This window comes from Clarias gariepinus, chromosome 8, assembly GCF_024256425.1.
Source record: "Clarias gariepinus isolate MV-2021 ecotype Netherlands chromosome 8, CGAR_prim_01v2, whole genome shotgun sequence".
NCBI lineage: Eukaryota > Metazoa > Chordata > Actinopteri > Siluriformes > Clariidae > Clarias > Clarias gariepinus.
Window position 1 is genome coordinate 2,097,501 of NC_071107.1, and position 26,324 is coordinate 2,123,824.

The window sequence follows — 26,324 nt, forward strand, 5'->3', positions numbered from 1 at the left end:
GAAAGTGACTATGAAATGCTTCCTAAAATGTTTTTAAAGTTGCTAAAATGTTTAGGAGAAATGATTTTATATGAGCCCCAAAAATAAAGAATTCTTCAGGGTTATACTGTCTCACTTCAAACAATAATTATTTAAAATGCAAATTTTTTATATTTTTTATTTTGGTATTAATACTAAAATCGGTGTAAGCGTCTAGAAGCATATGACCTGCATAAATCTGTAGTGTCCGTAACCATGTCAAACCATGTTTCATCTGAATGACAGTTAAGATCTTTAAAAGATTTGAATTTTTTAAAAAAGTAACCGACACTACGGACATAAAAGGGCGTGAAACTGTATTCAGCAACTGTGTTTCTTTTCATCTGATAAAAATATAAATGTGTAGCGTATTTACAAAAAAAATAAAGTATGGATCGGGAGATAAGAAGCTTTAAAAATGATGAAAAATGGTGTTCATATGTTCCGATCTGAAAATTCGTTTCTGGACTTGTGTGAGACACTTTTTGGCACCAGTTCCATGTTTTGGTCGAGAAAAATAACTTTAAACAACAACAGTGTAGTAGTAACATTCTGACATTAGCTACAGTCATCTGTGAAACGTTCTGCTGGGTCTCAGGAGCGAATCATCATTACAGACGTCTGGGTGAGAGATGCTCGGGGTGGGGGTGGGGGGGTGCTTGGGGGGTCTAAATACAAGTGGCTAGTCAGGGTTGTGTTAACGTTAAAATCTGGTTTGAAGTGTGTGTTTGTGTGTGTGATTGAAGTGGCTCGAGTAGAATCCGTTCTCCCGATGGTTTGCGCTTCACAGCCCGGGATAATAATATCGAAGATTACGAAATTTAAAAAAAGACTCTCATGAAGACTGATTCATTTCTTCCTGACCCGAAGCGGAGAAACGTCTCGAGAGGGATTTCTGCGTCTCAGCCCGGCGTTATCCCGGAGCTCTAGGAAGCGAGAGATTTGTTTTGGACGGACGTCAGCAGACTAATAAGACTAATGATGCCGTTTCGTATCCTTCAGAACATTCCAAAGCAGCGTTCTTTAAAAAGGCTGTGTGGGAAATTTGGTTTCATGCACCGTAAGGGTGTGTTGTTGTTACCCTCCGTGAGGTGTCTGGAACATTCGGGGGACGAGAAAACATTTTAATAAACAGCTGATTCCGGAGCAGCCGAAGGGTTGTGTAATATACAGTGGTGTGTATGTTTGTTTATTGTTTACTGTACAAATAATAACATCATTTTCAATAATTACATTCCCAAAGCTAATTATAGCGACATTTAAAATCAAATCAAAAACAAAGACAGTGAATACACATGATCATCATAATTAGTTTTATTGCTCAGAGCTGGAGAGTGTATTGTGAGTGTGTGTTTGCTCTGGACGAGGTGTGTTTACTCATTTACTTTGTTGTTGCTTTGTTTGGGAAATGGTTGTGTGAGTGTGTGCGTCCAAAAAAATCCATAGAACCCATGCTGACACATGTCACATAATTTTTTTTTTTTTTTTTTTAAGTTTGTTTAACTTAATACCATTAAATCTTTCAGGAATGACAGTTTGTTTACAAATAGTTCACAGCTTTTGCGCAAAATGTACTTTCAGTAAAGTGCGTGCAACACACTACGATTTTTACCACTTTTTTTGTCTACATCATCTTTGTCGTCTTCTTCTTTTGAGTTTATTAGCAGCGGGTGCAATATCACCACCTAGTGGACTGGAGTTTGTTGCAGGGGGAAAAAAAAGTTTATACAAGGCAAGACATTTAAACTATAGACTTGGACTACGGTTCGGAAGGTCTCAGGTTCAAACCCCACAACCACTAGGTGGCCAATGCTGGCTCAGATGTGTGAGATAAATTGAATATTGCTAATTGAAATCCGCACGCTATATTAAACATACGTCAGCCTTATTTGTAAAGTGCGCTTTAGTGCTATTAAAAAAAATCACTTGGTTAAATAAAAACTAAGCTGATAACAAGAAGTGAAAAACGTTTTTTATCTCATTGTGCACTAAATGAGAAGAAGTGATGAGACGCTCTCGTCTCTGATTTCTCCAGCGATCACTCGTCTATTGTGAATCGGTCATAACTCCTCTAACATTACATAACAGGCCCGTGTGCTGGAATCTGACCCCATTGCTCGGTTGCTTGTTTCATTTCTGTCGCTTTTCTGTACTCTAGTGAATCAGGGTTGCCTCTACATTAATTAATCCCCCTCTCGTTGAGTTCCTGGATGTGGGACCTGGGAGCTTTTGAGGATTCTAGATTTGCCTAGTCATTCCTTCTAAGTACGTAGCTCTCAGATATGTGTGTGTGTGTGTGTGAGTGTGTGTGAAGTGGGCTGAGTGGTGACTTGGAGCTGAGAATGTGTGGGAAGATGTTCAGTGTTTCCAGTCATGTTCTTTAGAAGAGCAAAGCGAGCTGCTTCGGGTCTGTGTAAAACTACGGCTTGGCATTTACCCGGGCCGCATCAGAGAAACCGCACTGACCTTTCACCCTCTGGGCTTCACCTTCCATCACTGGAGAGTCTGTCTGTCTGTCTGTCTGTCTGTCTGTCTGTCTGTCTGTCTGTCTTACACAACTGTCCCTGTTTTTTTTCCGGGTGGCTAGACTGCGGTGAATTGTCCCGGCCTAACCTGAAACGTAATGACCCGTCTGGAAGTGAAACATTTCACAATGCGCTTGCTGTATTTTTAACCGTAGTGTTAAACGAGCAGAATTTAGCAGCGAACTGTTAAATAGCAGCGGCTTGTTTTGTCCAGGCCGTCTAGACCGTGAAGATTCCTTTCTGCACTCGCTAAACAAAACCGGGGCTGTTTACAGACTAATAAAGTTAAGTTCCAATCTTAATTTGATAATCGACACGTTTTCATGTTCAGTAGTTGTTCGATTACGTATTAATCCATTTCCTTCGTGATCCGTCTTTTTTTTTTTTTTTATTGATTTTCTTTTGTTTAATGTACTATAAACAGAGCTGTGACGGAAAAGTGGTTTCAACTGTATTTCTATATTTACAGAAAGTCCCTGATGATGAAGGACATCATCACATTTTAGTGAGTAAACGTGAAAATGAAACTAACCTTCCGCTGTGTGTGTGTGACTTGCACCGTAGGCATGGAAGAAGCGGTGGTTCGTTTTGCGCAGTGGGCGAATGACGGGAGACCCGGACGTGCTGGAGTATTACAAAAATGACCACGTGAAGAAGCCCATCCGAGTGATCGACCTGAACCTGTGCGAGCAGGTGGACGCCGGGCTCAGCTTCAACAAGAAGGAGCTGGAGCACAGCTTCATCTTCGACATCAAGACCATCGACCGAGTCTTCTACCTGGTGGCTGACACTGAGGAGGAGATGAACAAGTGGGTGCGCTGCATCTGTGACATCTGTGGCTTCAACCCCACCGAGACAGATGGTAAGAAAAACACACACACACACACACACACACAGACACGGAGTTGGCTAGAACAGGCTTCCTACAAGGTTTTTTGGGTGTGTATGTAGGCATTTGTGCACATTAAGTCTAAAAAGACGCAAGACCAGGTACTGATGTTGAACTCGAGATGTCCCGGCTCACACTCCATGTCCCAGTTCATCCCGTTGGCGCTCAGTGGGATTGAGGTCAAGCCTCTGTACAGGACACTGGAGTTCCTCCAAAAACAAACTGGCCGAGCCATGTCTTTATAGAGCTCACTCACTGTGCACGAGGCCGTGTCATGTCCTCCTCCTCCTTCTCCTCCTCCTCCTTCTCCTCCCACTTCTCGCCTCCTTTTCCAAACTTTGGCTTTGATGCAGTCTGGTATTTTAGGTAACATCTCTGGCGATCTCCAAACCCCAGACTTGTCTGTCAGACATTGAGGTTCTCCAGAGAGCGTGTTTGTACGACTCCACGGTCTAGTGGTGGCCAATTTTCTGAAGCTCCTAATGCACAGTTCTTGTGCCTGTGTTATTCCCAGATTCTCTAATACTCTAGTGAGTGATGATGCAACAGTGTCTTTTAATTATTTATTTGTTTTTATTATTGCGCTTTAGCACTCGCGAGCGAGTCTGTCTGGTCTGCTGCTGCACGACTGAGCTGTTGTTTGCTGCTTAACGCTTCCATTTCACAACAATAGCGCTACAGCTGACGGACGAGGATCTTATTCCATCACGGTGAACGTGGCATTTTAGGAAAGTCATTAGACAAGTACTTTCGCTGTATACTGTGTATGTATAACGTTTTAGCCGAGTGATTATTAAAAACCTGATACGGGAAAATATTATTGAATAAATAATAGCCATTAATTTACCGTTATACTTTATTTTTTACATTATTTATAAGTTCTGTAGCAATTTCAATTAATTTCGGTGTTTTACTCCTTATTATTTTTATTGTTTTCATTTTATTTTGGTATTAGTTTTGCTGATTTTTTTATTTTTTTTGCCTTGTTATAATTTTTTACATTATTTGTTTCATTGATGCACGTTGTTATTAGGGGTGGGATTTAACATGATACGATATTATCACGATATTTATTCGTCAATTCGATTTGTATTGCATTTCGTAAAATGTAAAATTTTAAATTTTTTTCAAGATGCAGTTCTAAATTCTACCACACGGAACGCTGTGCTGCGCACCAGCAGTGATGAGTTAAGAGCCCCCTGTGGGATCATAGAGGAACTGCGAGTTGGGAAAAATGTATCAGATTATTTATACAATACATCATTTATATTATTCGTGTATAAATTTTGTAAAAAAATATCAGGCTTATATAAATTAAAAAAAAAAAAGTTTTTTGAAGTTAATTCCGGAGTCGATGTGGCTGCACAAAACCAGTTTGCATTGGACAGTAATGAAGCTCTATTCTTGAGAACTTTGTGCTTTGTTTATCACTGGAGGTGTTTAGTGTTCGTCCCTAACCGCCTGCGTCTCGATGGCTTTTTTAGATGTAATAAGCGACCTGCGTCACTGATGACTCGGGTTGCTCCTGACCACAATGAGCGCGACGTTGTGCGCAAGTGAGTCTGTGTGTAATTAGGTTTCAGGACGGCAGAGCATGTACGATGCGCTCAGCTCTACAGCATCGTCCCAATGACGTGTTTGTCAAGACCTTACACGTGTGACTACACACACTCCCGCATCACACGCGCACACATCCTGAAAAACTGATTTTTCCATGTACACACACACACACACACACACACACGGTGTGGCCATGTCCAGGAGATGATAGCACTAATAGTCAGAAATGTGGACAAACCAGACCATCAGGCTAGTGGAGGCGGTTTCACAGCGAGCGTGGTGTGTGATGTTTACATGGCAGGATGGTGTCAGATCGGGGTCACGGCACGTTTGAGGTGTGAATGACAATAAAAGAAGAAATAAAGTTGAATGCCGATTATGTTAGTAATGGGAGAGTCAGTGGTGATACAGTGGTTAGGGTTGTGTATGTCGTGGGGTCGAGTCTCAGCTGCTCCAATGTGTTGCATCATGACTCGCCCTGAACTCAAATGACCTCCAGCTTTATAACGAGCCAGATACGAGGAGAACTTCACGCTCCTGGGCTTCTACTACTTTTTTTTTTCTTCTGTTTTTTGTTTTAAGTGGTGACACCTTTATGGCATTCTGTAACGGTGTTATATTTATCAAAACAATTTTTAAAGCTTTGATTTCTGTGTTACAAACATTTCTATTTCTACAAACCTTTAGCCGATCTTTTTTTTTCTTCTTTTTTTTGGAGGTGTTCAGAATTTATCCTCTAATGTGTTTTAGTTCTCTGATAGCACAGTGGTTAATCATCAGGCATTAGTGCAATAGAAGAGGCTTTCTCTGAGGCGTTCTGAGTTTAAACCTATACAGTAGCTCTTCAGCCGTGTAACCGGAGAGAGGTACGAATTAAGTTTGTAGAAGCGTCTAGTTTAATTTTTTTGCATTAGAAAAAGGTTTATTTAGCATTTTAGTGAAGTAATCACAATCTTCTAATTGTTCTAAGGTTATCATTATTATTACAGGTAGTCCCCAACTTACAATGTCTGTTCCAGGAGCACGTTCGAAAGTCCGATAAAATGAGTCTTTTATGTCTCTGACATAAATGTATGCAATGTAAAGAATACCAACCCACCCGACTAAATCTAGTATTGTATCAGGTTCAAGTATTGGTATCAGGTTCACTGCAGTGTCTTATTTTTGTATAATACACGTGAGCTGCTTTGGTGATTTGTTCGCATCCACAGTATGAATGTTTGTTGAACCAGGGTCTGTTCGTATCTGGGGAAATTCGTAACTTGAATGTTCGTAAGTCGGGGAGTTACTGTATTATTAATTTTTGTTTTGTAGAGTCACCTGTATAGTTGTGTTCTTGTCCTCGTCATTTAGAAGAAAAGCAAGATGGATTTTGTGTGCCAGCAAACAGCACCTTTTTTATTTTTATTATTGTTGGTTGTTTAAACAAATGTGTGTTTTGTCTTTAGGTTCTGTGAGGTGCATTTTAAATGGTTTAGTAGGTCGCGTTTTTGGGTGTCTTTTTTTTTGTCTCTCTCTGTCTTTGTATTTCTAGATTTCTGTCTGTTTACACGTTAGCCGTTTTGTTCTGTATCTCGGTCTTGTCTTGGTGTTTACCGGCGGTTGGCATCCACTAGGTTGTTTATTGCCAACTTCTGGTCTTGATGAAACCCATCAAATACTTTCTTCCTTATCCTCTTTCTTTCCTTCTTTTGTGTCCGTCTGCTTGTCTGTCTTATGTTCCTTTCTTCTTTCTTCTTTGTCCATTTTTGTCATGCACATGCTATCCCTGTGTCCCAACATGCACTTTTAATGCCACTTAATATTTAATGACATTTTTGTCAATATGTCAGTAACAGCGCTGTTCTGATGCTATGACGTGTCCGTGATAAAGCTGTTATGACATTCTGATGTGTCTGTGACACCACTGTTATATAATTGTGGTAATTGCGATCAGCCCACAGTTTATAACCGTGCCAGGTCTCGTCCTAGTTGCCGCGTTCTTTTCACTGCTTTGTGACGGCTGAGTGGAACAAGGCCATCTAGTGGCTTTTCTGATTCTCTAGGTCTTCTCCCCAAAGAGCAAACACACATACACACACACACACATCCCCAGATCTGCGTAGCATTGTTAGCATGCTGGAGTGAGTGGTGGGAAAACGAGCACGAAGAAGGGATTTTCCAAGGACTGGATGAATCAGCAGCTCTGCCTGACAAAACAGAGAGAGAGAGAGAGAGAGAGAGAGAGAGCAAACCGAGTGCAGTGCTGCAGACTCAGTCAGCCTTGAGAAGCCTGCGCTAAGTAGAATCAGGTTAAAGCTGTAAGTGTGTGTTGGCAGAAAGCTGTGGGGTTTTGTAGAGCGAGACCACAAAGTACAGCCTCCTCTACTCGGGACGAGAAAACATCTCAGGGAAACGGTATTTCTAATAAAATGCCAGAGATAAACACAAGCGCTTTTATTCACCTGGAAAAGACAGCAGTCACAAACATTATCTACACACACACACCTTCATTTTCTGCATAATTACCAGAAAATGAATCTTTCTGCATAATTACCATGTGCTGAAATTGGTCTTGAGTCAGAGCTGTGTGTGTGTGTGTGTGTGTGTGTGTGTGTGTGTGTGTGTGTGTGTGTGTGTATGAGAGAGAGAGGGAGAATGATGTTCTCTCAGGTACATAGATACGTGTGCTGCCCTTCTGAAACATGACTCACGGCTGCTTGGTGATGAACGAGTCAGAGCCATAGCGTGTGTGTGTGTGTGTGAGAGACAGAGATCTATGTCCGGTATATTAACCATCAACACCATCGAGTACCAGCAGTGTTTTTCAGACTGATAATCCGGTCCAAAGTGGTTACTCTTTAATATTTTTTAATATCAGTTTATAAAAGTACAGCAGGACAAAAGGTGAACATTTCGTATTGTGAAACACATTGTCCCATAGGAAATCATGTAAATTCAAATAATCCGTTCCAGCTACCCTGGAATATGACCAATGTTACCAATTTCCAACACTATAATCATATCTTTGCATGTAAAAAAACAATCAAAACGTATAGAAAAGACATGTAAATGTATATAAAATCATACTGTATTTACGATCATCCATTTCAAGACTGTTTTCATCACAGCTCCAGTGATACTAAAAGTTCTATAACCATTAAATTTTGCCTAATTCATTTTTACCCACCCTGTTTAATTATTTTAGTCTAGGGCTGCATTCAGTCCCTGAAACTGACCTGTGTGTATACATCTGTTTGTGTGTGTTTGTAGACTCGGCGAAAGCGTCTCACCAGGCTGCACTGCCTGGAAATTTGGTGGTGGACGTACCTCCTCGATCTGGGCTGATGGGATCCTCTGCACTACCCAGCGTGCCCCCTCCGTACCAGCCAGTCAGCGTTGGACACCTGGACTCCTCCTCCAGCCTGGACGACACCCAGGACTACCTGCTGCTGCGCCACTGTGAGAGCAAGAAACCCGAGCCCAGCAGGTGAGAAGAGGGACGGAGGGAGGGAGGGAGGGAGGGATGAGATGCTATAACACACTGATGGATATAATGGATAGATTTTATAGCAAGATGGATGTGTGTAATGATTTGAAAGGACGAACTAGCGATGGGAATAAAGTGCGCTTCTATCCTGGAACCAAGTTATGTTGGAGTAATGTTAGAGAAACTGTCATTGTCATGGTCGATATCACTGTAGTGTCGCTATACATTTTAGATTCTAGATAAGACTTTCTCCTTAAGAGTTAAGGGGTACAGCAGTTGTGGTGATTTTAGATTCTGTCCGATGGATATCGTGTAAACTGTAAACACTTTGCATATTTGGAATACTGATGATGGATGATCATAATAATAATAACAGTAGCACAGATCTTGTCATGTTTAGCGTTGCTTGGTCTATTGGTACAAACAAAACACTACAATACTAAAACTTCTATCGTCTGTTCAAAAATGCTGAATTCATCAGTGCTTTATAGTAATGCTGTGAGTCAGGGAGCGTCTAAAAATTGCATGACCCGGGCAACTGTATAAGATTCTACAAAGAACAAAGTTGTCTATGCGTTGTTAGAACACACTGTGGATACAGAATTTATTTACTTTTATTACATATAATTAATTAATCTTTAATATTATTATTATTAATATTAGTATTATTATTTTTATTAATGAGACACATTTTATTTTATTCTTTTTTTTATATTTTTTTGAGTTTTTTCCAATTTTTTCCCTAATTTAGTCTTGGTCAATTCCTCCCCGTCACTAGGGGGCTCCCACATTGAGGCTACTACTACCATTCAGCCGGGAGGGCGAAGACTATCACGTGTTTTCTCCGAACCGCGTTACGTCAGCTGACCGCATCTTTTCGAACTGCTCGCTCACGCACCGTTAGGGGCGGAGTAACACACTCGGAGGAAAGCGCAAGCCGCTCCTTCCGCGTGCGCGAGCTCACAGACGCCCCTGATTGGCTGTAGAGCCGTGATTAATGTGGGAGCGCAAGTACCTCTCATCCCTCCCCCTGAGAGAGCTCGGCCAATCAGCTCTCTCTGTGCCTCCGGCTGTGAGAGGAAAGCAGCATCACCCGGGGTTCGAACCAGCGATCTCCGGATGATAAGGGCGAGCACTTTACCACTGCGCCACTCGGAGACCAATGAGACACATTTTTAAATGCGTGATCACATATATACATTAAGTCCCCTACATATGAACAAGTTCGGTTCCAAGAGCTCGTTCGTAAGTCCAATTTGTTTGTAAGTCCAACCACCATGGTCTAAGTACTAGGGTACTAACAGAATTGGTTATACACAGTATATTACTTCAATGTGTTTTTCGAATTGTGGCGATGGTTGAACGATTCATGTTAAAATCTAAGCAATGTCTGCCATCTTTTTACCTTGTTGAGTGTGTGTAGAAGTCGAGTGGGACCATTAGAATGGTTTGAGTCGTCTGATTGATGTCTAATCAGCATCGCCGTGTATTTGTTTGATAGCCGTTGTGTGTAATAACGTCGAGAATGTCCGAGAGGTAGCAGCAGAGGTAGCAGCGCAAGTCAGTGTTACAGTCTGATCATCTAAGGATGTCTGCCATATTCTTGAAGTTAACGGAACATGCATTTATCCATCACTTGTCCCCTGCTGTCTGTCTAGTGCTAATGTGGCTCTGTCTCAAAGTGAGCTGGAGCAGGAATACCTGCTCTTGGAGGAGTGTGAGAGCAGGACTGCTCCCCCTGACAGTCTGTGAGTGCACAGCACCAGGCTGTGTGTGTGTGTGTGTGTGTGTGGAGTGCTGATTGATAAAACATAAATATCTATGCATGGACTGATTAACCTTTAACCAACGACACCAAGGACACATTTCTACAATCAGTTTACATTTTTATACACTTTATATTTGTTTTATGTTGTAATGCCAAAAAAAAAAAAAGGTTTAAAATGATCATCCATCTACAGTTACAGGATTAAAACAATGAGGATGAGTCCAAAATGGCAACTTTGAGCATAAACTGTCTAAGATACAAACAAGATGGTTGGAATTTTTTTTAAAAAGTCTTTCAAAATGATTCTCGGCTATCCGGTTGTCTTGGTTCCCTCTCATGCTTACAGTAACTTAAAAAAAAACAAACTGATAAATCGTTAGCTACACTTCCAGGCAGCTGTATGCATGGTGAATTACTAACTCTGCAAGTCCTGACCAGCTAATCATTCCAGAACTAATAAAAAACTAGAACAAAGTAAGAACGCTTGGCGGTGTTTTTGATGCTAATAAAACTACAATGAATGTGAACTTTTGCCTTCCTGTGTTGTAAATTATTGTTTTAATCCTGGATCTCAAAATCTCACACCCAGTCACATTCTCTGTTTCTCAGACACGACTGCTCGAAGTCTACCTCCTCGGAGCCGGACTGCAACGACAACCTCCCATCTCACCGCACGCCGACTCCTTCAACCTCCACAGCCAAGCATGCGTCGGTCAACGGCTTCTTCTCTTCCCAACACGGCCCGCTGTACGACTCGCCTCCACCGCGGGGGGCGAGTGTGTCGATGGAGGCGCAGGCTCTGTACCAACTCCCCCGCAGCCGGTCTCAGGACACCGTGCTGCTACCGAAAAGCGCGACCTTGTCGGGCATCGCCGACCCGGACGCCTCGGACGTCTACGTCTTCAACACGCCCGCGCGAAAGCCTTCGCTCGAGGCTCAGCTCAGGAAGATATCTGTCAGCTACGACATCCCGACCACGCCTGGCAGCAACTGCACCTATCAGGTGCCCCGCACGGCGGGGGGTGCGGAGGCCGCGGGGTCAGACGCGGTGCCGCCTCCTCGGCCGCCCAAACCCTCGGCGGGGCCGGCGGCCGAACGCTCGCCCACGGACACTTACGTCGTCCCGAGGTCGGTGTCGGAGACGGACTCGAACTACTGTGTGCCTTCGGGGCCAGGGGGAAGCAAAGCTCTACGGAGCAACACCATTGGCCCTGTGGATTCCTCACGTCTGCGCAAAGGTAACGGGTTAACATCATGAGCAAACACAAGCCGATCGAAGCTGAAGCAGGAACTCAAATATGGTTCTGTTTTGCATGCACCAGACCTCCTAGCAATTTGAGTACAAAGTAAAAAAAATTAATTCCATCTGCGGCCTGTGTATCTTCATCAAAGCGGTGCCTGATCAGCAACTGTTTAGGCTTATGCGCTTTTCTCTGCAAAAAAAAAAGCTTTTCAACAACTTAGGAAAGAACATTGTGCTTAAAAAAGAACATGAGCACAAACTCATGACCTTCAGCTACCAAGATTTTTTTTTTTTATTTCTTTTTGGCTGGTTAAAATTCCACTACTGTGACATTTCAGATGTCCTGCCTGTGTGCCAGCATTTTTATGCTTTTTATTTTTGTATATCGATGTAAATAATATGAAGCATGCACAGAGTGAGCCTGCGCTGGTGTAAATGCCGTTCCTGTTAGTTATGTTTTCTTCTCGTTCTTTGCAGATTACGGATCACAAGACTGTTATGATATCCCCAGATCCTTCCCTACGGACAGAAACTGTTCATTCGAGTTCAACGAACCCTTCAACAACTATCTTGTAAGAATGAAAACTACCTAGCTTGTAATCAATGGACATTTTTTATCTGTAGAATATAAATACATATGCAAATGATACTTAATAAGGTACAGTAAATAATTGTACAGTGTGGGTGTAAATGAACTAGGCAGTGTTTAATGGCTGTAGAACTTGTACAATGGACGATAGTAAATAGGATTTCATATTTCCCGCGTCGATAGTACAGGCGTCGGCCGCGATAGGCAGCACACGCGATGTAAATAAAGATGGCCGAGCGCTCGATTGTTCAGGAGCGAGCTAAGATCTCAGCGCGTTATGGAGTGTGGAATTCCATTGTTCTTGCTTGAGGAATGCAGCACTACACCCGGAGACGATACAAAAACAAATCGGTGTACGATGCGAGAAGAAGTGGCCGGTGTCTACGTTTAAATTGAAAGATTTCGTTTTATTTTCCCTTGTAATAAAGTGCATGTATAGTTTAGAGATATGGACTGTACGATTTTTTTTATGTCTAGTTACCCCTCACCCACCCTGTATAACGCCTGATTGCGTGTGAGTGCTCTTTCTCGAGTCTCGAGCTAGATGAAAGTGAAAGTGTCACTCTTTGATGTATTCCTCCTCCAGAAAAACAAAGGCATGCTGCCTGTCGGGAACACTTCCACCGAGGAGATGGATGAGAACTACGTGCCGATGAGCGCAAACTCTCCGTCACATCAGCGTTCAGGCAGCGTGTCCGAGCTGATCCAGGAGCCCAACTACGTGCCCATGACGCCGGGTACCGTGGAGTTCCCTTCCCTGGGGAAGCAAGTGCCTCCTCCAGCCCACATGGGTTTCAGGTCGAGTCCCAAAACACCTCCACGAAGACCGATGCACGTAGCCGACTGCCAGCCGCCACCTGTTGACCGAAACCTCAAGCCTGACCGCAAAGGTAAGCTGTGTGTAATATGTGTGTGATGGGGACTGGCTTAAGTGAGGGCGGGACAAAACGTTAAACTCGTTCTTGCATCTGTTCGTTTCGACCGCTCTTTATAACTCTCATGCCACGTATTTCCTACTTACTAACACGTGCTGGCTCATGTTTACGACCCCGTCTCCTCTCAACGGTTTATCGGTACTTGTGTGCTAGTGCTAATGTAGCACTAGCTCACATTTCCAGGGTCTCTCACTGCAGTTTAACCCAGGACACCTGCACTAGAGAAAGAGAGCTTTCAGCCAGTGCAGCGTTCCCATCCTGCTCGTGTTGCAGTGGCTCTTGCCTTTGTTAGCTCTTAGCATCTGACCTGACTAATGAAAGAGCGCTATTGTGCTGTGTCTCAGATCTCTGGGTATGAGGCAGCCTGACCGTGCTCTTAGCCTGGAGCGGTCACCTCTGTCCCTATTGTCTCTTTCTCAAAGGCTTCTTTGAAGGCCAGATACTGATGAAATGTAATATTTATTGGTGTAATCATGGGCCAGACACACTGATATTCTCAACACATCTCTCTCTCTCTCTCTTGCTCTCTCTCTCTCCTGCTTTGCCACATTGCTTATTAATTCAGTGCAGATTGTAGCTGATATTTGTGGTGCATATGCAGATTGGATGAGCTGTGCAAGGAAAGATGTGGCATTTTCATTAGATAATCACAAGCTTTTCTTTCTGTGTGTCTCGTTTCTCGTTCCTCTTTTCCTTTTTTTGTTTAAATCTGGGAACTTTGATTTTGTTTTTTTAAAATCTGGCATACACTGTCATGCTTTAGGCACAATTAAATCGCTCATCCTGTACTACTTATATACACACACAAGAACTCCCCTACATACGAACATTTGAGTTATGAACTTTGGAGTTGCGAAAGAACCTGCGTTTAAACATGTTTGTCTCATGCATGTGACAATGTACGCCGGACATATAATCAAACTCCTGTGTTAGATCACATATCCAGCGTACGTAGTTACATGCGTGAGGCGTCTACATGTGTACAGTAATGTACTGGATAGAGTACAGTAGTGCAGTACACGCTCAGGATGCTCCCTGGAAAATGTTTGTTGGACTTATGAACAAACTCAACTTACGAACGACCTCTCGGAACTGAACTTGTTCGTATGTAGGGGACTTGCTGTACACACACACAGGAGCCCAAAAATATATAAAAACTTTAACATGTTCTTTTTTAAAACTCGAATTGAATTATGTCAGCAGTGCGTAGTGGTATAAGATGTCAGGAGACACATCATCGTTGATGTGATCATGTGACTGCCAGAAGATAGGCATATATTTTTCATGTTGAAGTGTGTATACATACATTTTTTTTTTTGGCCCCTCTGTATATACACCCACGCACACATACTGTACTGAACGCATGTGTGTTCATGTGCCAAAAGTTTCTTAAAATAGGCCGGAAAGTAAACACTAATATCACACACAGCGTTGCTGAGCAAACAGCAGGCATAATAAGAGCATCCTTCATCTCCAAACAGCTCTAATTTATTCTCCTCATGTCTAAAGTAAGATTCTTCCACAGTCTGCTGAAAACATTGTTTTAAATCGTTTCAGCTAGAAAACTTTTTAATCCTCTGTCAGTACACACTTGGGTTACTATGGTTACCTCCACACCCTGTAGCCTGTAAACTTAAATTCTGTGTAAATTAGTAACTTCCTTTACATGGACGCCAATATTCCACTTTTAATTAGGGCGCGGTACTCTGAATTAGAATAACAATGCATCAAACGCATCAGTCCGAACAGTCTGACCCGATCGGGTGCAATCAGTAAACCTCTCGTAAAGTAGATATTAATCATGTAAGCACTCGATCTGATTGTTTCTCCAATGTTGAATTTAATCTATTCTTTCTGTGCATGTTTGGCCTACGTGGGTAAAATTAGGTGACATAATGAGATTCCTCAAAGGAACATTAGCTTCCATTCCTGATCAGTAAACTCTGCGAGAACATCTCTCTCTCTCTCTCTCTCTCTCTCTCTCTTTCTCTCTCTCTCTCTCTCTCTCTCTCTCTCCAGTCTTTCCTTTCATCCTCTGGATTTCTGGCTGAGGATTCAGCACTGATCGGCTTCTAATTCATTGTATCATATCAATCACAGATGAGACCGAATTCTTGTAACCAATCCAAACGCAGAATGTGGGATTCATCTGAAAAGTTCTGGTTAAATGGTGCTAGACTGCTGATCAGAAGGTCCCAGGTTCAGCACCAAGTTGCCACTGTTGGCCCATTAAACAAGGCCCTTAGCCATCAGCTGCTCGGATGTGTAATGAGATTACAAAACGAGTAAGTCTCTGGATAAGGCTGTCTGCCAAATGCTGTAAACATTTTGTAATTAGGAAATAAACCGAGAATGTTTTTGTTCACAACCTGGAATGTTTGGTTAAAAATACGCTTGTTCCTACTATAAATGTAACACATTAACTTTATCAGTCGAAACAGGGTATTTATGCTGATTGTCTTTGGCCAAAGAAGCTACTTTGAAAGTTTATGCAACATGGAAGTGACCAATCTTGCTTCCCTAAAAGTTTCAAGTCGCTAACTTCAGTCGTCACGGAGAGATGATTTTATATGTACCCCAAAAAAGACAAACAAAAATCATTTAAAATGCAAATTATTCCTATTTCTCTATGAGTATTGAGGCTAAAAGTGGGGTAAGCTTCTAGAACCATTATGACCTGTTAAGAAACTTGCTTAAATAGGTTTGTGGTTAAAGGCTTAAAAAGCAAAAAAATCTGTAGTGTCCGTAACCATGTCAAACTCATGTTGCAATATCTGAACAATTTTTTAATTTTAGATTTTACTCTTTCGGGTTAATTTTACTCTTTCAGGTTTATGTCCTTTCATGTGAAACCAGAATTGGTCAAGTTTCATCTGAATGACAATTTGAATTCAAAAAAGTTGCAGACACTAAAACATAAAAGGGCATGAAATTTTATTCAGCAAATATGTTTCTTTATATCTGATAATGCTTTTAAGTATTATAAAAATGGTGTTATATGATCCTATTTGAGGATTCCCCTTTTTCACCTACAGTACAGTAGGTGAGACACTTTTTAGAAGCAGTACCATGTTTTGGCTGTAACTTTAACTATAGATGTATAGCCACATGTATGAAATGCGTATTGCACCAGACGTGATGCAGGATAAGAGTCCATGCGATCGTCTGGTGGTTCAGTTAGAGATGGTTTAGGTGGCTGAAGCTTGCAGTTTCAGATTAAACTCTCCCGTAACTTTACAGTGTATGCCCAGCAGTTTTTTTTTTTTAATCTAGTGTTTTAGTCTTCCGTCTGACATCTGTCTCTTTGATATGTCTTTCTTACTGTCCCGTATCAGATGTTTTTTGAGACCTCTGTCTCTATAACGTGTCTTTCTTACTGTCTTGCATCAGATGTCTAGTGTGTAGCTCTAGCTGTCTGTCTTTCTTTGGGTCTGTGTGTACTGTAGCTCCTGACAGGTCGCAGTAGATTTGTGTATCTCTTTTCCTCCTGCTGTTGCTGTGTTGATTGCTGTACTGTAGCCTGCACCGTTGCTGTTCTCGTACTGGGTATCGGGGCATGACCACGCGTGGGTGTCGAACAATCTGAAATGCTGCTGTGCGTCCAAGCCTAGGTCGCAGCGCGCCGTCATCGTCGTTGTGCGTCCTTTACTTGCAAAGTGTGTTTAACTCTGTGCATGCTGTGTTGTGCCCCGAGCTTCAGGGGAAGCCCTGCCTGTTGCATGACTTGCGTGCATGATGAGTTGTTGCCATGGCAGCAGTGTGATACATATCTGTGCAGTGAAAGTGTAAGAAAGTGTAAAGGAGCGGAGGAGGAGGAGGAGGTAGCCATGCTTTTGCTACACTGCATGTGGGCGAGGTTAAAAAAAAAAAAAAGTCATTATTATTTATTATTATTATTATAATTATTATTATTGCAATAGAGGCATTTAACAAAAACAAGTTTTCTTTCACCAATCAGGTCAGAGTCCTAAAATAATCAGAGCTAATCGGCCTGTCGGTCTTGAGCGAACCGACTCTCAAACCATAGGTGATTTCTCAAGACGTCGTAAGGGTAGGTACCTGCACAGACCGCCACATTCTTGTTCTCTTTTGTCTGTCTGTCTGTCATCTGAACTGTCCTCAACACCTGAGCTAGCCGAGGGTCTCAGCTTTAAACGCAGGGAACGCTGTTACACTTACAGGTTAAACATGGTGTGCCAATATTAATAAGCAGGGTTTTTTTTCCCCAGCAAGATTTCAAATTGGTTTCAGCTAAGTGAAGGGTCATACTAATAATTACACAAACACTCACAAATACTAACACACCACTTTACTTTACAGTGTCTCGAACAAGTATTTTTTTTTTTTTTAACTTTTTGTAGCGTTACAGTCTGGAATAAATTGAGGTTAATAATAATACCTATTATTGTTATTATTATTATTATTATTGTTATTATTATTATTATTGTTATTATTATTATTGTTATCATCATTATTATTATTGTTGTTATTATTATTATCGTTATTATTATTGTTGTTATTATTATTATCGTTATTATTATTGTTGTTATTATTATTATTATTATTATTGTTGTTATTATTGTTGTTGTTGTTAAGGTAGGTGGACTAATGTGTCATATTTGTTCATAGAAATAGTAAAAGTTGTGATTGCACAAGTATTCACCCCCCAGTGCAGGTAAATATGATTAATTATGGTCCCACTTGCTGACATCAGAAGTCAAATAATTAGCAGATTGGAGCTGAACCATGTGCAGTTAGTGCCATGTGATCTCAGTAAGAAAATTGAAACATAACCTCCCCATGAGGGTCAGTGAGGTATCAAAACACGTCCTGGAAAATTGGGATAGTTCAGAATTTGTACTAAAAACACCATAATTTTGAAAGATTCCATCTCCAATGTGAAAGCAGAGGCTTCATGAGTCTCAGATGAACCTTGGTACGTTTTATCTTGTTTAACACTTCGAGTTTCCATGCAAATGTCTAGGAAATTGCTATACGAATAAAGACGCACTTGTTCACTTGCTTTAAATGCGGTGGAATGTATTTTTGCATGGAACGAAGGTTGTGTAAATTCACTGCACTTGTGGCACATTCCGGCAGACCGAACCTCTTGTTCAGTTTGCAAAGCAGAAACATTATAACAACTGAGACCTAATGTGATGGACTAATCTGCACCTCAGTTTTAAAGTATCCCTTTAATTAGTTTAGTCGGTAAAGTCATCCCAAATTATTAAATCATTTAACACAAGTCAAGTCAAAGTAGATAAAAGCAGGCTCAGTCAGATCAACCAATCATTTCTATTTAGTTCAAGGGGGTGAATACATATGCAAACCACTGTATGTAATCACTGACAGACTCCTTATTCCTTACCCTTAAGATCAGCCTCTCAGCCGTAATAACGGCGTCTCCGAGTGCGTCTGTGAGCCCGTCGAAGCGAGCCTGACTACGTGTTGAAAGTTAAAGTGTTAAGTTCCTAATGAGCTCGGCTAAGAGCTTTGAATCGCTGATAAGTGGTGAGCGCTATCCGTATCTTCACACGTCGGCACCAGATGGTGTAGCTTTCAGACGATGTTGTGTAGCCATGGGAAAAGTGGGCTCCATCACCGTTGCCAGATTGTGTGATTCTCAGCGTAGCAGTGCCAGTCGTGAGTCGGAGCCAATGCTGGGAACTTGATTGTGGATACGATTTTATCTGCTGCCGACTGACTTGGTTTCTGGTCTGATGGTATTTTTTAATGATTTGAATGTGTGCTATGAAAAGTATTTGATTTCTCAGAGTCTTGAGGTCTGTTTGCTTTTTTTTTTTTCTTTTTTTTTCCAGTTATTGGAGATTTGTGCTTGTTTTTAATCTTGAAAAGCAATCAAAGTGACAGACCAGATGAATAATGAATATGCCTAATGAATTCGCAAATTAATGTTAATTGTACCTAGTCAGACAGGTTGAAGGTTGTTTTGTTTATCCAACAGCTCCCTCTACTGGCGGAAAACTAACACTATTTAGCAGTGCTCCCCCCCCCACCCCCCTATTCCACCTTTTTTTCAGCCCTTTAACTAGTAACAGAATATCATAAGAAGTATAAAATCTTTTGTGCACATCACAACACTCACACACTCATGTTATAGCATGACGACTTGTGGGGGGAGGAAGGGGGGGGGGGGGGGGGTTACTGGCCTACATGACAATTAAAACGGCACATGCTTAGAAAACATACAGGGTTAGTAGGAACAGCTTAGATCTGGGCGATGAGACAATATAATATGAATACTGTGATAAATATGACAATCTTTTTAATATTTTTCTTTAATAATTATCAACTGAAAGCAGGTGATCTGGTGATTGAATTGAGCATGATGATGGAATATAAATGAGGTTATACAAATTGCACATTATAATACATGGAAAACACAAAGTGCTTATGCCAGGGATAGTTTTTTTAAAGGAATCTAATTATATTATAAATCACCTAAACTATTTATTTTATATAATTAGAAAGTAATGAACCAAATCTAAACATTAAATTAGAATAAAAAAAAAGTATGTTAAATGAATGCAGACGTAACCCATATATCTCACGTGCGTCTAAGCTTAGCATTGTATTGCCTTGTCTGGTTTCTCAATGTAACATGTTTTTTGATGCCTGTGTTCTAGTCAAGCCCGCCCCTTTGGACATCAAGCCAGTTCCTGAGTGTGAGGAGTTTATTACACCAGTGCGCTCACCCATCACCAAGTCCTTCACCCGGGAGTAAGTGACACTCATGAACCTGCTCTGGTTAGAAGCGTCCGCCGTCAGCTAATGCTGTGAGCGGCGCACGGCAGGGTTCTGCATGGCACCGTGACTAACCAACCACTCATCCAGTATGGTAGTGTTGTCTCTAACTCATGATAGAGCCTGATCATTTCACACTTAAGTGCTCACATACGTGTAAGTCTCAGGGGTGAATTATTATTTATTTTTATTTAAATTTCCTGAGGATGAGCAGAAAATCGTCACCCAATCAGATTAATGTATCCACGACATTTTTATTTCATGGGAATGTGAATGGATGTAACGTAACTATTTGTGTGTCCTGCATCTGTGTTTGAGAACGAGAGAAAGTGTGTTACACATGTTGTTGTGTACCAAATGAAAGCAGCAGTGTAAAGCTTGTTGTGGTCCTCAGCCCCTCCAGGTTCCACACACCTCAGAGGCCACCTTCAGTGCATAGCACCGCCTCCAGCACTGACTCCGAGGAGGGGGATGAGAATTATGTCCCCATGCAGTATCCTAATATGCCTGCAGATGAACCAGTATGTAACCACAGCACCACAGCGTCTCTTCCTTATTTAATATTAATAATAATCATAATAATAATTATTATTATTATAATTTAAAAAAAACACTTTAAAATATTTATTGGAATTTTACAAGCGATACTGAATCATTTTAAAGATGAGATTATTTGCTGGTGCTGTATGATGGGTTAAGGTGAGATTTTTAGGAAATGCTCCTCTTGAGAGGCTTTAATGATTAGTGTTGGATTGTACAGATATTGCGATGAAGGCACAAGACGACCTTCTTAAATTCAATATTCATTCTGTACTTAGATACCAAAAGAAAGAAGGACTCCTCTTATCTTTTACCTCCTTATCATTTCATTCCTTCGGTTCTTTTAGTACTGAACTGTTCAGCTCCCGTCTTCACACTCCTGCTTCACCACAGGCTTTAGGTTTTTATAACTTTTGCTATTGCATGTTTTTTTCCCTCACTGTGTCTAATTTGATTGCACCTGTTTTGTCATATGAAGGCTTAACACTCTTTAAAAAAAAAAAAAAAGAATTATCTAGCATATACAGTATAATGATAATACTTACTGTAATACTAATAATTGTTTATAAATAATGTTATAATATAATAATAAGTCCCTGACCTGCGAACATTCGAGTTACAAATTTCCGCAGATATAAATGAACCGCGGTTATACTTCCGGTTCAACCACAGAAATAGCTCGCGTGTATTGTACAAAAAATTTGGAACAAATGATTCAAATCACCGGTTTCATTGAATCAGTCCGGGAGCACGATGATGGGAAAATGTCTGTTCTGTGAAGCTGTCCTGATAGTAAATAATCCTCATTTCGGGAAATCTTTAACAAAACAGAGTTTACAGTCTGATACAGTGGAAAACAGCTGACAGAATGGTGTCTGGGATTCCCCTCATGATTTAAAAAGCACAGACAACATTTCACTGTGACAGTCATTTCCTTAGGCGTGATTGCAGTTTTTGGCCACATGATGGCAGTGTGGGGCAAGGGGATTGGTATGCCTTACATTGTGTATACGTGTCAAAGGTGTGTGAGACTTACGAACAGATCGGACTTGCGAACATGCTCCCAGAACAAAACTTGTTCATAAGTCAGGGACTGCCTGTATTATTATTATTATTATTATTATTATTATTATTAATATGAGACAAAAACGAACATCTTATTACATACCTCAGTGCAATATTTTAGTGGTGTAAGGATATAATAGTGTAAATGATGATTGGATCACCATAGTGCATTTTTTTCAGTGATTTAGATTCAGAAGTCTTCATGTGACTAGCCTGAGTGTGTCCCCCTTCACCCCCCCCCAATTCTCACAGCATATTTCTTTACTGCTCTGCTTTTCTAGTTTTTCTCCTCCTTTATTGCTTTGCATCACTTTACAGTTTACACTTCCAGTTTCTCTAAAGCTTTGTTGTCGCTGCCTTTTTTTGTTTTGTTTTTCATCTTTGCCTTTTTATTATAATTTTTTTCTTCTCCTGTCTTCTTCTCCTCGCTGTTCCTCCACTCTGTAGAGAGGAGTCCTTCTACTGCACAGTGCCCATCACCCCGGTAAAGAGGGAGGTGGTGGGTCTAGAGCACCTTGAGGAGGTGAGCAGGGTGGCTAGAGCTTAAACCAGTTTGGGTTGATAGTTTCGAATGGTTTCCCCTTAGATTAATAGACTATAGCTAAAAGTTTACTCTCGAATGTCAGCACATCCTTTAATGCTTCGTCAGGTTTGTTTGATTGACGAATCCTCATCTAGATGTTCACTGTCTTCTAGTGTTTAGTCCATATTCATCATAGCAGTATTTCTATTTTAAAGGAATTCTCTAGTTTTGTTATTGTGTTGTTTATCTGCTTTATCTTGTACTGAGAAAAGAATTTATTTAAAACTTACTTATTAAAAAAGTCTAAGGGAATCTGTTGAATTTTGTATGTTACGATTATTTATACACAAATATACAACCTTTCTGCAGCTCTGGAAATTAGTCCCAGCTGTAATTCAAATGATTTTCTTTTTCCCTGATATGTGCTCGTTTCTATAGTAACAGTTCATTTACAGGGACTTGGACTGTAGATGGTCCATTTAATTCAAGGCCAATAAATAAACAGGTTTAAAAACTTAAATCCTGGGCGTCTCATCCTGGGAGAGGTCCTGCCCTGCACCTTGTTTTCCTGGTTTACAGATCTGCTGTGACCCTGACGGTTATTTACGTTGGATGATGATGATGATGATGATGTTTTTGGCTGCTTCCCTTAAAGGGTGGTCAGAGTTGGTCATTCAATCCTCATATTCAACTTGGGACCAGTGTTCTGCCAACCCGTGCTCCCTATGTTTGCTACTTAATGGTTCTGACCATGCAAAGATCAACGAGATTGGAAACTTTCATTCCTTTTGTTGATTATATACTTGAAGCATTATTTGATTGGGATATTTGTCTATCAAAAAATGCTACCTCTAATTTATTGAAAAAATATTATAGTAAAGAATAAAAAAATAAAAAAAACACACTTCAGATGGTTATAGTAAATTTACTCCTTTAGATTTTTCGCATTTTTTGCAAGGTTAACGTCAATATCAATTCATACTGTGGTAGCATTTTTTGACAAGATAGCACAAATTGGAGGATGCCATGCCACCTAGTGGCTGGGAATCAAACCCAGGCTTTCTGCAAGGTAGGCAAGAAGCTTACCACGAAAACAACAACAAAGAGCAGCAATAAACCTTATTGAAGATGGATGAATAGATGATTTGGAAGATGTTTCTGTGATCAGATGTTTAATGTTTAGTGATGGAGTCTCCAGCATCAGCACTATTGGAGCATATCACACTAACCTATCGCTGATTATTTTTATGTAAGTCCAAACGCTTTACTGTTATGTAAGTGATTCTAAAATACCAATCATAAATACCGATTCCAAACTGCCAGTGAGGATCTTTACAAGGAAACATGCATCAGAATCTTCAACCTTGGAACAAAGAGCAGTAAAATAAATCAGCTTTGCACAATAAGAAATGATCTCTGCTCAAAAACAATTAAAATAAAGAAAATAACAGAACTGTAATGACTTTAAAGCTTAATGCCTGCTTATTCGACAGAACGAAATATTTTCTATTAAGGTTAAGCATTTCTCTTACACCTTACACCTGCCCTAAGGCGTTCATTAGTAGATAAATATAGTTTATTGATCCTGAAGGAAATTAGAAGCCTTGTAGAACTTGTAGTCGAACTTACATATAGTCCAGTAGATATACATAAGAGAGGGCTCAGTGGTTAAGGCATTGGACTATTCGGAAGGTCCCAGGTTCAAACCCCACGACCACCAGGTTGTCACTGTTGGGCCCTTGAGCGCGGCCCTTAACCCTCAACTGCTCAGATGTATAATGAGATAAAAATGTAAGTCGCTCTGGATAAGAGCATCTGCTAAATGCTTAAATGTAAATAATTAAGAGAGATGGCCATAACTACTTGTGCAATGCTAAACCACAAGAATAATATATAAAAAGTTTACTGGTAATGTTATTTAATTATAAAAAAAAGAGAGAGAGAGAGAGAGAAAATCTGGAAATAAAAAAAATCATCTGCTTTCCTCAGTACAAGAACAAAAATAATGTTGAAATTGTTTGTGAGAAACACGTACATTCCAACTGGAGGATTTCTTTAAAATGATTGCAACTGGCAACCCATCTGATTTAATTCCGCTGCCTTAATTGTGATGTTATGATTGGAGGTTTAAGTTCAAGTTGCCTAGATAATGTGGCCTGTTCTGTGTTCACTAACTGTGGCATCTTTTGGGAAATTTCAGAAGTTAGGACCACCCATGAATGCCAAAGTCGAGTATCTGGACTTGGACTTGGACCCTGGCAAATCCACTCGAAAGGTGCGAGCGTAACTGAGTATTGATGTAGTAGGCATTCAGATTTGCACACTAATAAATAAAGTGCATAGAAATGTGACCGTTTATTTAACCGCCTAGGAATTTCTGTATTAAGTTGAGAATAATCTTATTGGTTGAGATATAATCCTATCTGGAGCAGTAATGCATGTGTTTATCCTCCTTTCCTTTTCGTTGTGCAGAGTAACGGGGGAGGCATGGCAGTGTCAGATGAGCGGGTAGATTACGTGGTCGTGGACCAGGAGCGCACTCAAGCCCTAAAAAGCACCCGAGAGGCCTGGAGCGACGGCCGGCAGTCCACTGAGAACGACACCCCGTCCAAAGGGACCAAGTGAACCCTCATCCCCTGCTCCTTCCCTCCGATCCCGTCTCGGGGCCGGAGATGGGGTGCGATGCAGGAAGTAGATGACGCACCTTCATCTGCTTCTATTATTCATCTAGATTATACTGTGAGAGAGAAGCCGGTTCAGTTCCCGTCCCACATCAGTTGGTTTACACTGCCACCTAGCTGAGGGAAAGGCAACTGTGTGGAGGAGAGCCGGGCTTCCAGAGCGCCGTCTATAAGCTGAGAGACGATGTTTGTTTTCTCTACTGTGTATCGGGGCTGAAGGAACTGCTAGACATCACTGATTTACAGCCCTATCAATCCCGTGCTAACGGAGCAGCAAATAGACTTTCATTTGTATCAAGTGGACACTTGCTGCTTCACTTAGTTTTTTTTTTTTTTTTTTTCTCAGCTTGGGTTTGAATTCCAGTCATGTGTTCATTCACATTCATGGAGTGGAATGTTATCTTTGAGTTTGATCAACATTTCTGAGTTTCTCACCAAACAGTGCTCTGCTATATCATGTTCACGCGACCGCCACGGTCAGGTTACAGGAAAGTTTTCACACTTCTGCAGTTCTGTGATAATCTGAAGCTTTGGTACATCCTGGTTTCTTTTTTTTTTAAGGTGGGTGTTTTGTGTTACCCACTAGAACATTTTTAAGGTATTGAGTGACATGGAGGAAAAAAACAAAAAAAAAAAAACAACAAGTAAGAAGATGATGATCACAGTGGACTGCTAACGTGACTGTATAAAGTGTTGTGTATATTAAATAAAGTGTCGTTTGTATCGAATGGCTTAGGTGTGGCCTCTGCCGGGTAGAAGTCTGCACCCTCGGGAAAGCAGGAACTGTGACTGCTGTTTTTATTTCATTGCAAGGTAACACAACTCAAGCGCGGAAGTCAGGTACTCACGGAAATGATCGATAATTTAGCAGTTCCTTCCTAAATTATTATTTTCTTTGACTTGCTACACGATGCAGTCCGCTCATTGTTTCAGTAGCCTGTGATAAATCTTCTGATCAGCCTTATTTTATTAATTGTGCTGTATATGATGCCTTGTTTGGGAAAAGAAAAGCCAGTCAGGACGTTTCAGAAGTTGTACATTGATCCCGCATTCCTTTCTTGACTGGTGTAGTGATGTATTTTATTGCCAGGTCGATAATTTATTTCAAATGGATTTCCACAGTTTCTGGAGACTAACTGCCTTACGACAAACTTTTACTGTGTGAATTTTGTACATATGACCGGATGTGTAATTTCAGCCTCAAAGTTACAGAGACTATATCAACTTTTATCATGTGCGTGACAAATAATTTTACTAACTAGCGAATTCTTAGGCCAAGGAGACATGGACACCGTCAGTGGCTTTTGCTGTATATATATACGTGCACAAACTTCCATTTTTGTTCTATTCTCATGTTTATCTTTACTGTCTGCTTTCTGTGTTCAGCCTTGTTTTTAAGGTGTATCATGTGGCCAGATAAACCTCAGATTTTCTTCATGCTTTATATCTTTTCGTTTTTTAAGGAATCAAAAAGAAATGTACATTTTAAAATAAAGCATATTAAAAACAAACATTTACTATAACATAACTGACTCAAAGTTATGTTATTATTGGGAAATTGCTCACCCTGCATGTTCTATGTATAGATTAAGATCAGGAAGCTTTCGTATTCCCTCGTTAAAAATGTTTCAGGCTGAGCCACGAATGCAACACTTTTTCATCAGAAGTGAATCTTGGCCCTTCTAGGGCTGCTTTCAGGGGATCAAACAGGTGGAAGTCCGATGGAGCGAGATCAGTTCAAAGCAAAGTTT

General features: G+C 40.8%; 1 protein-coding gene across 8 annotated transcripts in view; it reads left to right on the forward strand.

Moving 5' to 3' along the window:
- Positions 1–26,101, forward strand: part of gab1 (GRB2-associated binding protein 1) — a 66,010-nt gene extending 39,909 nt beyond the window's left edge. For 7 of the 8 annotated variants that reach the window (XM_053501532.1, XM_053501536.1, XM_053501539.1 and 4 more), the window contains 10 exons: positions 3,108–3,405; positions 8,245–8,461; positions 10,839–11,467; positions 11,950–12,044; positions 12,648–12,951; positions 16,955–17,047; positions 19,647–19,740; positions 20,159–20,285; positions 24,093–24,167; positions 24,365–26,101. In XM_053501532.1, coding sequence (XP_053357507.1) covers positions 3,108–3,405; positions 8,245–8,461; positions 10,839–11,467; positions 11,950–12,044; positions 12,648–12,951; positions 16,955–17,047; positions 19,647–19,740; positions 20,159–20,285; positions 24,093–24,167; positions 24,365–24,517 — 2,085 coding nt within the window. In that variant the 3' untranslated portion in view covers positions 24,518–26,101. The remainder of the gene's footprint in view (positions 1–3,107; positions 3,406–8,244; positions 8,462–10,838; positions 11,468–11,949; positions 12,045–12,647; positions 12,952–16,954; positions 17,048–19,646; positions 19,741–20,158; positions 20,286–24,092; positions 24,168–24,364) is intronic. The other variant, XM_053501533.1, reaches the window with a different exon arrangement.
- The last annotated feature ends 223 nt before the right edge of the window (positions 26,102–26,324 follow it).